The sequence below is a fragment of the Euprymna scolopes genome, chromosome 10 (genome assembly GCF_053919585.1).
Source record: "Euprymna scolopes isolate OS-2025 chromosome 10, ASM5391958v1, whole genome shotgun sequence".
Lineage (NCBI taxonomy): Eukaryota > Metazoa > Mollusca > Cephalopoda > Sepiida > Sepiolidae > Euprymna > Euprymna scolopes.
Genome location: NC_136491.1, coordinates 61,890,644 through 61,905,965, shown reverse-complemented (window position 1 = coordinate 61,905,965; position 15,322 = coordinate 61,890,644). Strand labels below are relative to the sequence as shown.

Genomic DNA, 15,322 nt, shown 5'->3' with positions numbered 1-15,322 from the left:
GGGGTGGCAAATGCTGAACTTAGTCATTTTTTTATACCTTGTTCACTGTGTGCACTCACAGGGAACCATACATGCTTCACTTGTTTTGTTTATCTTTTAAGGTGTGCATAAATTCTTCTTTTACTTTCACATTTGAAGAAAATTAAACAAGTCTTTCCTATTTTCTCCATTTACATTGTTTTAACTTTACTTTAAAAATTTTTTTTACAAATATTTTTTTTTTTGATATTTGAACAAAATTAAAAAATGACTTGTAAAATTAAAAAGTCCAAAACATATAGAACAGCTACTCATGGAAAACTATCTCCAGGATTTGTACAGAATCATAAACTCTTCTAGAAATCAAACATGGCTTTTGATTCAAGAAAAACCATTAATGAAGTTGGGTCTACCGAGTTAAATGTTGTGTTAATGACAAGGAACTTGACGTGGATTGATGCAAGTTCCTTGGGCACCATGATTGAAAATGCACGCTGGGTATGGCTAGAATCAGAACAACAACCCAGTGGAATTGAATCCTATTATAAAAGGAGTGAATCTTGCTAGACACTGGGAGGCCAAATCTTTACACCCAAAGATTGACACTATTAATCCTGTACCAATATTATAACATGAAAAACTTGTTTCATCAAGAGTATGGCAATGGTCGGATATGAATTTCACCCACAATCTGACTGCACCATTGTAGGCTTATTCGATTTGTGTGCCGACTTAAAACCATTAAGACATCAGAAACTAATATACAAACAATAAATATTTACCTCCATAATCGATGAATGAACACCAATGATATATGGCATAGGAGCACTGAAAGAATTGAAAAATATAAAGACATTGTGATTAAACAAAAAAATACAGACATTCAATTTATTAGATGTACAGTTATTAATTTCATTTGGTTTGAATAGAGATTTCATTATAATATATATATATATATATATTAGTCCTCGCGCGAAAGAGCAGGACACAAAATGTTTTAAATAATAATAACAAAGACTTTCGCTAGCGAGGACTACTATTGACCGTAACCAGTTATACAGTCCTTTTGAAATTTTCGTCTATTTTTCTCGTTATGTACTGAATATTTGTTAATGAAACCTATATGAAATATGTTCCTTATTAAATTTTAAAGATTTTCTATTCCGAAAGAAGTTTAAAAAAATTTAATCTAAAAAAGTTATTTTAAAGTTTTTGTTAAAAAAAAAATTCAGATTTTCTCATTCAGACCTGTATTACAAAGAGCGGGTTGCAAAAAAATGAGTTGTGGTGTGAGAAGAAATACAAACTGAAACAAAGAGAATATTCAGACCTATAATAATACAAAAAGGGGGTTGCAAAAATGAGTTGTGGTGTGAAGAGAAATACAAATTGAAATAGAGAGAAGGAGAGTTTTAAAATATAATCTTAAAAAGTATTTATTTTCAAAGTGCACTTTTATAAATTTTATTTATTTTTTAAATTTTACAAAGTAAGGTATAAAAATTTAATTTAAACTGAATCAAAAAATTACCTTGGATTTATTTTATGTAATGTACATTTTGTTGAAATTTAAAAACATTATCTTTCATTTAGCAATTAATGATATAGATATAAAATTTTCAATGATTTTTTTTAAAGTGCAACAGAATGTACATTACATAAAATAAATCCAAGGTAATTGTAATAGACTCTGTACGATTAAACAATTGTAATAGACTCCGTACGATTAAACAATTGTAATAGGTTCTGTACGATTACACAATTGTAATAGGTTCTGTACGATTACACAATTGTAATAGGTTCTGTACGATTACACAATTGTAATAGGTTCTGTACGATTACACAATTGTAATAGGTTCTGTACGATTACACAATTGAAAAACACACGAAGCGATTACAAAGTAGTGCCTAAAAGATTACAAAATTGAAATATAACCTTGACGAATTAATTGAAAAAGACTGTAAACAAATAAACGATAGACAAAGACTAACTGAGCAAATTTAACAGACCCTAAACAATTCCACAATTGTAATTTCCTTCAAGAAGTACACAATTGTGATAAACCCTACCCAAATACACAATTGTGATAAACCCTAAAAAAGTACACAATTGTGATAAACCCTAAAAAAGTACACAATTGTTATAAACCCTAAAAAAGTACACAATTGTTATAAACCCTAAAAAAGTACACAATTGTTATAAACCCTAAACAAATACACAATTGTTATAAACCCTAAACAAATACACAATTGTTATAAACCCTAAACAAATACAGAATTGTTGTAAAACCTAAACAAGTACATAATTTAATACGCTTACAAACACGTACACAATTGAAATGTACCCTAAACGATTACACAATTTAAATAGACTCTAAACGAATACACAATTAATAGGGATCCTAAAACGAAGGACAATTGCTCTAGACCCTAAACGAATGCACAATTGCTCAAGACCCTAAACGAATGCACAATTGAAATAGACCCTAAACGAATGCACAATTGCTCAAGACCCTAAACGAATGCACAATTGCTCAAGACCCTAAACGAATGCACAATTGAAATAGACCCTAAATGAATGCACAATTGAAATAGACCCTAAATGAATGCACAATTGAAATAGACCCTAAACGAATGCACAATTGAAATAGACCCTAAACGAATGCACAATTGAAATAGACCCTAAACGAATGCATAATTGAAATAGACCCTAAACGAATGCACAATTGAAATAGACCCTAAACGAATGCACAATTGAAATAGACCCTAAACGAATGCACAATTGAAATAGACCCTAAACGAATGCACAATTGAAATAGACCCTAAACGAATGCACTATTCAAACAGACCCTAAACGAATGCACTATTCAAACAGACCCTAAACGAATGCACTGTTCAAACAGACCCTAAACGAATGCACTGTTCAAACAGACCCTAAACGAATGCACTGTTCAAACAGACCCTAAACGAATGCACTGTTCAAACAGACCCTAAACGAATGCACTGTTCAAACAGACCCCAGACAAATGCACCATTCAAACAGACCCGAAACGAATGCACTATTCAAACAGACCCGAAACGAATGCACAATTCAAACAGACCCCAGACAAATGCACAATTTAAACAGACCCCAGACAAATGCACAATTCAAACAGACCCCAGACAAATGCACAATTCAAACAGACCCCAGACAAATGCACAATTCAAACAGACCCCAGACAAATGCACAATTCAAACAGACCCCAGACAAATGCACAATTCAAACAGACCCCAGACAAATGCACAATTCAAACAGACCCCAGACAAATGCACAATTCAAACAGACCCCAGACAAATGCACAATTCAAACAGACCCCAGACAAATGCACAATTCAAACAGACCCCAGACAAATGCTCAATTCAAACAGACCCCAGACAAATGCACAATTCAAACAGACCCCAGACAAATGCACAATTCAAACAGACCCCAGACAAATGCACAATTCAAACAGACCCCAGACAAATGCACAATTCAAACAGACCCCAGACAAATGCACAATTCAAACAGACCCCATACAAATGCACAATTCAAACAGACCCCAGACAAATGCACAATTCAAACAGACCCCAGACAAATGCACAATTCAAACAGACCCCAGACAAATGCACAATTCAAACAGACCCCAGACAAATGCACAATTCAAACAGACCCCAGACAAATGCACAATTCAAACAGACCCCAGACAAATGCACAATTCAAACAGACCCCAGACAAATGCACAATTCAAACAGACCCCAGACAAATGCACAATTCAAACAGACCCCAGACAAATGCACCATTCAAACAGATCCTAAACGAATGCACTATTCAAACAGATCCCAGACAAATGCACAATTAAAACAGATCCTAAACGAATGCACTATTCAAACAGATCCCAGACAAATGCACAATTAAAACAGACCCCAGACAAATGCACAATTCAAACAGGCCCCAGACAAATGCACAATTCAAACAGACCCCAGACAAATGCACAATTCAAACAGACCCCAGACAAATGCACAATTCAAACAGACCCCAGACAAATGCACAATTCAAACAGACCCCAGACAAATGCACAATTCAAACAGACCCCAGACAAATGCACAATTCAAACAGACCCCAGACAAATGCACCATTCAAACAGATCCTAAACGAATGCACTATTCAAACAGATCCCAGACAAATGCACAATTCAAACAGACCCCAGACAAATGCACAATTCAAACAGACCCTAGACAAATGCACAATTCAAACAGACCCCAGACAAATGCACAATTCAAACAGACCCCAGACAAATGCACAATTCAAACAGACCCCAGACAAATGCACAATTCAAACAGACCCCAGACAAATGCACAATTCAAACAGACCCCAGACAAATGCACAATTCAAACAGACCCCAGACAAATGCACAATTCAAAAAGACCCCAGACAAATGCACAATTCAAACAGACCCCAGACAAATGCACAATTCAAACAGACCCCAGACAAATGCACAATTCAAACAGACCCCAGACAAATGCACAATTCAAACAGACCCCAGACAAATGCACAATTCAAACAGACCCCAGACAAATGCACAATTCAAACAGACCCCAGACAAATGCACAATTCAAACAGACCCCAGACAAATGCACAATTCAAACAGACCCCAGACAAATGCACAATTCAAACAGACCCCAGACAAATGCACAATTCAAACAGACCCCAGACAAATGCACAATTCAAACAGACCCCAGACAAATGCACAATTCAAACAGACCCCAGACAAATGCACAATTCAAACAGACCCCAGACAAATGCACAATTCAAACAGACCCCAGACAAATGCACAATTCAAACAGACCCCAGACAAATGCACAATTCAAACAGACCCCAGACAAATGCACAATTCAAACAGACCCCAGACAAATGCACAATTCAAACAGACCCCAGACAAATGCACAATTCAAACAGACCCCAGACAAATGCACAATTCAAACAGACCCCAGACAAATGCACAATTCAAACAGACCCCAGACAAATGCACAATTCAAACAGACCCCAGACAAATGCACCATTCAAACAGACCCTAAACGAATGCACTATTCAAACAGACCCCAGACAAATGCACAATTCAAACAGACCCCAGACAAATGCACAATTCAAACAGACCCCAGACAAATGCACAATTCAAACAGACCCCAGACAAATGCACAATTCAAACAGACCCCAGACAAATGCACAATTCAAACAGACCCCAGACAAATGCACAATTCAAACAGACCCCAGACAAATGCACAATTCAAACAGACCCCAGACAAATGCACAATTCAAACAGACCCCAGACAAATGCACAATTCAAACAGACCCCAGACAAATGCACAATTCAAACAGACCCCAGACAAATGCACAATTCAAACAGACCCCAGACAAATGCATAATTCAAACAGACCCCAGACAAATGCACAATTCAAACAGACCCCAGACAAATGCACAATTCAAACAGACCACAGACAAATGCACAATTGAAAGGGACCCCAAACGTATACACAATGGAAAGAGACCCTAAACGAATGCACAAATATAATGGACCCAAAACAAATACACAACTGATTAGACCCTAAACGAATGCACACTTTTAACAAACTCTAAACGAATGCACACTTTTAACAAACTCTAAACGAATGCACACTTTTAACAAACTCTAAACGAATGCACACTTTTAACAAACTCTAAACGAATGCACACTTTTAACAAACTCTAAACGAATGCACACTTTTAACAAACTCTAAACGAATGCACACTTTTAACAAACTCTAAACGAATGCACACTTTTAACAAACTCTAAACGAATGCACACTTTTAACAAACTCTAAACGAATGCACACTTTTAACAAACTCTAAACGAATGCACACTTTTAACAAACTCTAAACGAATGCACACTTTTAACAAACTCTAAACGAATGCACACTTTTAACAAACTCTAAACGAATGCACACTTTTAACAAACTCTAAACGAATGCACACTTTTAACAAACTCTAAACGAATGCACACTTTTAACAAACTCTAAACGAATGCACACTTTTAACAAACTCTAAACGAATGCACACTTTTAACAAACTCTAAACGAATGCACACTTTTAACAAACTCTAAACGAATGCACACTTTTAACAAACTCTAAACGAATGCACACTTTTAACAAACTCTAAACGAATGCACACTTTTAACAAACTCTAAACGAATGCACACTTTTAACAAACTCTAAACGAATGCACACTTTTAACAAACTCTAAACGAATGCACACTTTTAACAAACTCTAAACGAATGCACACTTTTAACAAACTCTAAACGAATGCACACTTTTAACAAACTCTAAACGAATGCACACTTTTAACAAACTCTAAACGAATGCACACTTTTAACAAACTCTAAACGAATGCACACTTTTAACAAACTCTAAACGAATGCACACTTTTAACAAACTCTAAACGAATGCACACTTTTAACAAACTCTAAACGAATGCACACTTTTAACAAACTCTAAACGAATGCACACTTTTAACAAACTCTAAACGAATGCACACTTAACAAACTCTAAACGAATGCACACTTTTAACAAACTCTAAACGAATGCACACTTTTAACAAACTCTAAACGAATGCACACTTTTAACAAACTCTAAACGAATGCACACTTTTAACAAACTCTAAACGAATGCACACTTTTAACAAACTCTAAACGAATGCACACTTTTAACAAACTCTAAACGAATGCACACTTTTAACAAACTCTAAACGAATGCACACTTTTAACAAACTCTAAACGAATGCACACTTTTAACAAACTCTAAACGAATGCACACTTTTAACAAACTCTAAACGAATGCACACTTTTAACAAACTCTAAACGAATGCACACTTTTAACAAACTCTAAACGAATGCACACTTTTAACAAACTCTAAACGAATGCACACTTTTAACAAACTCTAAACGAATGCACACTTTTAACAAACTCTAAACGAATGCACACTTTTAACAAACTCTAAACGAATGCACACTTTTAACAAACTCTAAACGAATCCACACTTTTAACAAACTCTAAACGAATGCACACTTTTAACAAACTCTAAACGAATGCACACTTTTAACAAACTCTAAACGAATGCACACTTTTAACAAACTCTAAACGAATGCACAATTTTAATAGGCCCTAAACGAATGTTAAATTGTAATGGACCCTCACCGAGTACACAATTTAAATACATCCTAAAGAAACGACAGACTTGCAATAGACCCTCTACGATTAAACAATTGAAATGTACTCTACTGAATACACAATTGAAGTAATCCATAAACGAGTACACAATTGAAATAGACCCTACACAATACACAAATCAAACTGAACTCAAACCAGTACTCAATTCTAATAGCCCCTAAACGAGCACACAATGAACAGAGAACCTGAAAGATGACAAAATTGAAAATGACTAATTGAATACACAATCGAAATATACCATAAACAAGTACACAATTATAGACCCTAACATATGGAAAATTACAATAGACCCTAAACGATTACACAATTTAATAGACCCTAAACGATTACACAATTCAAATAGACCCTAAACGATTACACAATTCAAATAGACCCTAAACGATTACACAATTCAAATACAACCAATTGACGAACACCTAAGCAACACACAATTAAAATAGACACTAAACGCATGCAAAATTGAATCAGACCCAAAAAGAATGCATTATTCAAACAGACCCTAAATGAATGCACTATTCAAACAGACCTTAAACGAATGCACTATTCAAACAGACCCTAAACGAATGCACTATTCAAACAGACCCTAAACGAATGCACTATTCAAACAGACCCTAAACGAATGCACTATTCAAACAGACCCTAAACGAATGCACTATTCAAACAGACCCTAAACGAATGCACTGTTCAAACAGACCCTAAACGAATGCACTGTTCAAACAGACCCTACACGAATGCACTGTTCAAACAGACCCTACACGAATGCACTGTTCAAACAGACCCTACACGAATGCACTGTTCAAACAGACCCTAAACGAATGCACTGTTCAAACAGACCCTAAACGAATGCACTGTTCAAACAGACCCTAAACGAATGCACTGTTCAAACAGACCCTAAACGAATGCACTGTTCAAACAGACCCTAAACGAATGCACTGTTCAAACAGACCCTAAACGAATGCACTGTTCAAACAGACCCTAAACGAATGCACTGTTCAAACAGACCCTAAACGAATGCACTGTTCAAACAGACCCTAAACGAATGCATTGTTCAAACAGACCCTAAACGAATGCACTGTTCAAACAGACCCTAAACGAATGCACTATTCAAACACACCCTAAACGACTGCGCAATTAAGACCCTAAACTAATGTACAAATCAAAGACCATAAACTAATGTACATTTGAGACCGACCCTAAACTAATGTACATTTGAGACCGACCCTAAACTAATGTACATTTGAGACAGACCCTAAACTAATGTACATTTGAGACAGACCCTAAACTAATGTACATTTGAGACAGACCCTAAACTAATGTACATTTGAGACAGACCCTAAACTAATGTACATTTGAGACAGACCCTAAACTAATGTACATTTGAAACACACCTTAAACGAATGCACTATTGAAACACACCCTAAACGAATGCACTATTCAAACACACCCTAAACGAATGCACTATTCAAACACACCCTAAACGAATGCACTATTCAAACACACCCTAAACGAATGCATTATTCAAACACACCCTAAACGAATGCACTATTCAAACACACCCTAAACGAATGCACTATTTAAACAGACCCCAAACGAATGTACAAATGAAAGACACTAATCAAACAGATCCTAAACGATTGTACTATTCAAAAAGACCCTAAACGAATGCACAATTAAGACCCTAAACGAATGCACAATTAAGACCCTAAACGAATGCACAATTGAAACAGACCCCAAACGAATGTACAAATCAAAGACCCTAAACTAATGTACATTTAAACAGACCCTAAACTAATGTACATTTGAAACAGACCCTGAACTAATGTACATTTGAAACAGACTCAAGACGAATAAACAATTGAAACAGACTCAAGACGAATAAACAATTGAAACAGACTCAAGACGAATAAACAATTGAAACAGACTCAAGACGAATAAACAATTGAAACAGACTCAAGACGAATAAACAATTGAAACAGACTCAAGACGAATAAACAATTGAAACAGACTCAAGACGAATAAACAATTGAAATAAAACCTAAACGAATAAACAATTGAAATAGACCTTAAACGAATAAACAATTGAAACAAAATCTGAACAAGTAAACAATTGAAATAAAACCTAAACAAAAAAACAATTGAAATAAAACCTCAACAAATAAACTATTGAAATAAAACCTTAACAAATAAACAATTGAAATAAAACCTTAACAAATAAACAATTGAAATAAAACCTAAACAAATAAACTATTGAAATAAAACCTAAACAAAAAGAATTGAAATAAAACCTAAACAAATAAACTATTGAAATAAAACCTAAACAAATAAACTATTGAAATAAAACCTAAACAAATAAACTATTGAAATAAAACCTAAACAAATAAACTATTGAAATAAAACCTAAACAAATAAACTATTGAAATAAAACCTAAACAAATAAACTATTGAAATAAAACCTAAACAAATAAACTATTGAAATAAAACCTAAACAAATAAACTATTGAAATAAACCCTAAACAAATACACAATTGAAATAAAACCTAAACGAATACACAATTGAAATAAAACCTAAACAAATACACAATTGAAATAAAACCTAAACAAATACACAATTTGTGAGACTAACCGTAGCCCTCGGCGCAAGAGGGTCCGTGTGTGCCTGGCGTGTGGGGTGGTGGCTGATCCTGTGGTCGGGGCAGCGGACGAAAGAGTTTCAAGATGGCGCCTGCCTGCTCTTATTAGAGACGGAATCTCGCAGGATCGCGCGAGATCTCGCAGGGATGCAAATTAGCTAGGCCATCTTGAGGAATAAAAATCAGTCGGCGTCATCAGTGAACAGGCCATACTAGTCGATGATACTCCGCGCCACGTAAGGGATGTCCGGCCCGCTCTAAGCGCTGACCAATCGGCGAGCAGTGGAAGTATCGAGTCATCCGACGATGAGCGATGGATCCAACCCGTGCCCCACGAACCTGATGACTCAACTGCAAGCTCTAATGCTGATGCTTCCGATGACAATTCTGACAGCTCCAATGAGGAAGTCCCGGCAATACCCCTCCGCAGGAATGCTTGAATCAAACGGCCACGTCCGCCGTGTCACGTATGTGATCTGGAGACCAGGGGGGAGTGTGAGAATAACCGTAGCCCTCGGCGCAAGAGGGTCCGTGTGTGCCTGGCGTGTGGGGTGGTGGCTGATCCTGTCGTCGGGGCAGCGGACGAAAGAGTTTAAAGATGGCGCCTGCCTGCTCTTATTAGAGACAGAATCTCGCAGGATCGCGCGGGGATGCAAATTAGCTAGGCCATCTTGAGGAATAAAAATCGGTCCATTGGAGGTGCGAGGCAGTCGGGTTCTGACGTTCGTGGCGATCAGTACAGTGACTGTTGGGTTCCGTTTCTATTCGTGCAGTCAGCTGAGCTTTGTTAGTTACCTTCGCGCCGTGGCTGTCATTGTTTGTTGGTTCGCTGTGTGTTGCCGTGGTTCTTCAGTGAAACGCTTCCTCGCCCACGACGAGACTCCCCGTCTCCTACACAAAATACTCATACAAGCTATTTCGGCGCCCCCACTCCGAACTTGGTTTTCTTTTCTTCAATGGCGGATAGGTTCGATCTAAAGTTGATACCGGAATTCGACGGATCCGACCCGGTACTCAGCTGGGTTGAGAAGGTCGAGTTACATTGTCAGTTGTCCGGCGTGAAAAATGTCGAGCGCGTGATTCCTCTGCGGCTGACCGGCGGGGCCTTCGCTGTATATCAGCAACTCAGCGCTGAGGAGAAGTGTGACTACTTGAGTATCAAGGCGGCGTTGTACAGGGCGTTCGCCACTGACCCCGCCACTGCATGGGAGCAGTTTGAGACGAGGTCTATACGCTTGGGCGAAACTGTGGACGTGTATCTCGCCGAACTTAAGAAGCTGACGGTGTTGTTCGGCGGTCTTCCCGAGAGGGCCCTAGCCTACAAATTCCTGTCAGGACTCCCCGCTGGAGCAAAGCAGCTCCTGCGAGCAACATCTACCATATCCTCATTACCGCTGAATGACCTAGTGGACAGAGCCAGGACAATAATGAAGGATGACTCGACGGTGCAGGAACCGATAGTCGCCGTCGCACAGGCCCCACCAAGTGGCGAAAGACCGTCTCAGGGACCCAGCCCGCAAGGTGATGTCATCTACTACAGATGCAACGGGCGGGGTCACATGGCAAGAAATTGTAGAAGGCGGTCGACGGCTGTTCGCTGCTACCGCTGTAACAAGACTGGGCACATGGCCCGAGACTGTGCGGGAAACGGGGACGGGGACAAGGTGCCAGTGCCGACCTCTTCCCCGAACAGAAAATAAACAAGGCGCTCCCTGTCATTCAGGTCCGAGTTAATGACACGTTATGTTCAGCCCTCCTTGATTCCGGTTGCTCCCGCATCATAGTGTGTGCGGACTTCTGTCGGGCGTGGAAAAAGAAGAACGTCAGGATAACTACCATTACTGGAAAAATACGAATGTGTTGCGGCGTGGGTGTGGTACACATTCGCACAAGAACTGGGAACTCGGCCAACGTCGAAGCGCTGGTGACACGCGAAAAGCCGCTGAGTTTCGACCTGTTGCTAGGCTACGATGCCATCAAAGCCCTGGGCGGCGTGCGCATAACGCGCGCTGGCGTTGTAGAGTTTCAGGATAGGCCCCCGGTGTGCGCAGCACTAAGAGTCGACCAGCCGGACTTCAGTGCGGAATTCGACGACCAACAGAAGGCGTGGACCGCCACTTGGAGGTGGTCAGAAGACAAGGAACCGGCCAAACTACAAAACAAAGTGGCAGAGTACTGTATGCCCGACCAGATAAGGCCTGCATACGAAAGCGAGCTCCGTGAATGGATTAAGAACGGTTGGCTGATTCCATACCCCTACGACAAACTTGGACCCCCCAAGGGCCTGATACCGCTGATGGCAGTTGCCCAACCTAACAAGTCAAAGGTGAGGCCGGTAATGGACTACCGCGAGTTGAATGCGCATGTTGATGCGTTCACAGCGGACGCCGACGTCTGTGCCAGCAAGCTGCGAGAGTGGCGCCGGCAGGGGTCCAATGTGTCCCTACTGGACTTGAGAAAAGCATACTTGCAGGTCCGGATTGGCGAGGCGATGTGGCCTTTCCAGACAGTGATGTTTTCCGGGAAGAGATACTGTCTTACGCGACTCGGATTTGGGCTAAACGTAGCACCCCAGATAATGAAGGCTATCGTCAATGCCGTGTTGTCACAAGAAGAATGGATCAGAAAGGGAACATCGGCGTATATTGACGATATATACGTGAACGAAGATATCGTGTCATCTTCGCGCGTAAGATCCAAACTTGCCGAGTTTGGTCTAAACTGCAAGGACTCTGAGCGGCTTGAGGATGGCGCCCGCGTATTGGGCTTGAGCGTTCAAGAGGAGCGAGGGATCCTGAAGTGGAGGCATGGAACCGCAGTTCCCGACGTTTACACAAGACGTGCCGTGTTCTCCCTGTGCGGGAAACTTGTGGGGCACCTTCCAGTATGCGGATGGGTTCGTGCGGCGACAGGCGTCATAAAAAGGAGGGCAAATGCGGTCACCAAAGGCTGGGACGATGACATAACCGACGAACTATTGGTCCGAATGTTAAAGGAGACCGTCGCTAGTGTGAAAAAGAATGACCCCGCCACAGGGGATTGGTGCGTGCAGGGAGACGAACTGAGCGTGTGGGTGGACGCAAGTTCTCTAGCGATCGGTGTAGTTTTGGAGAAAGATGGGGCCGTAGTTGAGGATGCCTGCTGGCTGCGACCGGCGAATGATGCTGCCCATATCAACCTGGCAGAACTCGACGCTGTAATAAAGGGCATTAACCTGGCACTTCAATGGGAAGTGAAGAAACTGCGTGTGCACACTGACTCACTTTGCGTGCACCACTGGGTGTCGGACACACTCACGAGCAAGGCCAGGGAACGCACCAAGGCAGCCAGCGAAATGCTGATAAGATGGAGGCTGGAGACTGTAAAAAAACTGGTGACGGAGTACAACCTGTCCGTAGACGTAGTGCTCGTCACCTCGGACTACAACCTCGCCGACAAGCTCACTCGGGTACCACGGAGATGGTATGAGGCTATGAAAAAAGAAGCTAAGCCATTGCCTCTGTGTGCTGCCTCCGTCGAGGAGGACGAAATCAGGAAGATACATCACGACAGTGCGCACCCCGGAGTACAACGGACCTACTACTTTGTGAAGTTGGCTAGACCATCAATACCAAACAGCGCAGTAAGAGCAGTGGTCAGGGAGTGCCAAACGTGCCAGTCCATCGACCCCGCCCCAGCCAGATGGCGGAAAGGACAACTGGGAGTGGACACGACTTGGAGTCGGTTGGGTATGGATATAACCCACTACGGCAGCCAACACTTCCTCACGCTGAGACTGCGGGCCAACGAGGTTCGCGATTTGGCGCCAATTAGCGAGGCAGGATTCCACCAGTGTCATCCACGAATTGGAATCCATATTCTACGAAAGGGGGCCGCCTGAGGAGATCCTCACGGATAACGACACAGCGTTCTGCAGCAGGGAATTTAGGCATTTTAGGGACAACTGGGGGATCCGCCTTCGACACCGATGCGCGTATGTGCCGAGCGGCAACGGCATAGCGGAGCGGTGCAACCGAACCGTGAAGAGGATCGCGGCCAGGAAGAAGTGTACGATCGCGGAGGCGGTTTACAGATACAACACAACGCCTAAGGACGCCGTGACTGGCGGCACTGTGCCCGCTGATGTGATTCATCACTACCATGTGCGCGTCAAGGACGTTGAAGTGTGTCTACCCGACCAACGAGAACCCCAGGGGATGTACTAAATGGGAGACACCGTCTGGGTGAAGGCACCCGGCGGCCGGTGCACCAGCAGCTTTTGGAGGGGGCGGGTCACCGGCGTCATCAGTGAACAGGCCATACTAGTCGATGATACTCCGCGCCACGTAAGGGATGTCCGGCCCGCTCTAAGCGCTGACCAATCGGCGAGCAGTGGAAGTAGCGAGTCATCCGACGATGAGCGATGGATCCAACCCGTGCCCCACGAACCTGATGACTCAACTGCAAGCTCTAATGCTGATGCTTCCGATGACAATTCTGACAGCTCCAATGAGGAAGTCCCGGCAATACCCCTCCGCAGGAATGCTTGAATCAAACGGCCACGTCCGCCGTGTCACGTATGTGATCTGGAGACCAGGGGGGAGTGTGAGAATAACCGTAGCCCTCGGCGCAAGAGGGTCCGTGTGTGCCTGGCGTGTGGGGTGGTGGCTGATCCTGTCGTCGGGGCAGCGGACGAAAGAGTTTAAAGATGGCGCCTGCCTGCTCTTATAAGAGACAGAATCTCGCAGGATCGCGCGGGGATGCAAATTAGCTAGGCCATCTTGAGGAATAAAAATCGGTCCATTGGAGGTGCGAGGCAGTCAGGTTCTGACGTTCATGGCGATCAGTACAGTGAGCGTTGGGTTCCGTTTCTATTCATGCAGTCAGCTGAGCTTTGTTAGTTACCTTCGCGCCGTGGCTGTCATTGTTTGTTGGTTCGCTGTGTGTTGCCGTAGTTCTTCAGTGAAACGCTTCGTCGCCCACGACGAGACTCCCCGTCTCCTACACAAGATACTCATACATAAAAAAAAACTAAACAAATACACAATTGAAATAAAACCTAAATAAATACACAATTGAAATAAACCTAAACAAATACACAATTGAAATAAAACCTAAACGAATACACAATTGAAATAAAACCTAAACGAATACACAATTGAAATAAAACCTAAACAAATAAACAATTGAAATAAAACCTACACAAATAAACTATTGAAATAAAACCTACAGGAATAAACTATTGAAATAAAACCTGAACAAATAAACTATTGAAATAAAACCTAAACAAATAAACTATTGAAATAAAACCTACACAATTAAACTATTGAAATAAAACCTACACAATTACACTATTGAAATAAAACAAACAATTAAAATTTTAAAATAAATCTACACAATTAAACTATTGAAATAAAACCTAACCGAATACACAATTGAAATAAAACCTAAAC

General features: G+C 41.0%; 1 protein-coding gene across 10 annotated transcripts in view; it reads right to left on the bottom strand.

Moving 5' to 3' along the window:
* LOC145286010 (DENN domain-containing protein 1A-like) overlaps positions 1–15,322 on the bottom strand; it is a 798,566-nt gene that overhangs the window by 335,566 nt on the left and 447,678 nt on the right. For all 10 annotated transcript variants that reach the window (XM_080134611.1, XM_080134619.1, XM_080134620.1 and 7 more), the window contains one exon: positions 762–807. In XM_080134611.1, coding sequence (XP_079990737.1) covers positions 762–807 — 46 coding nt within the window. The remainder of the gene's footprint in view (positions 1–761; positions 808–15,322) is intronic.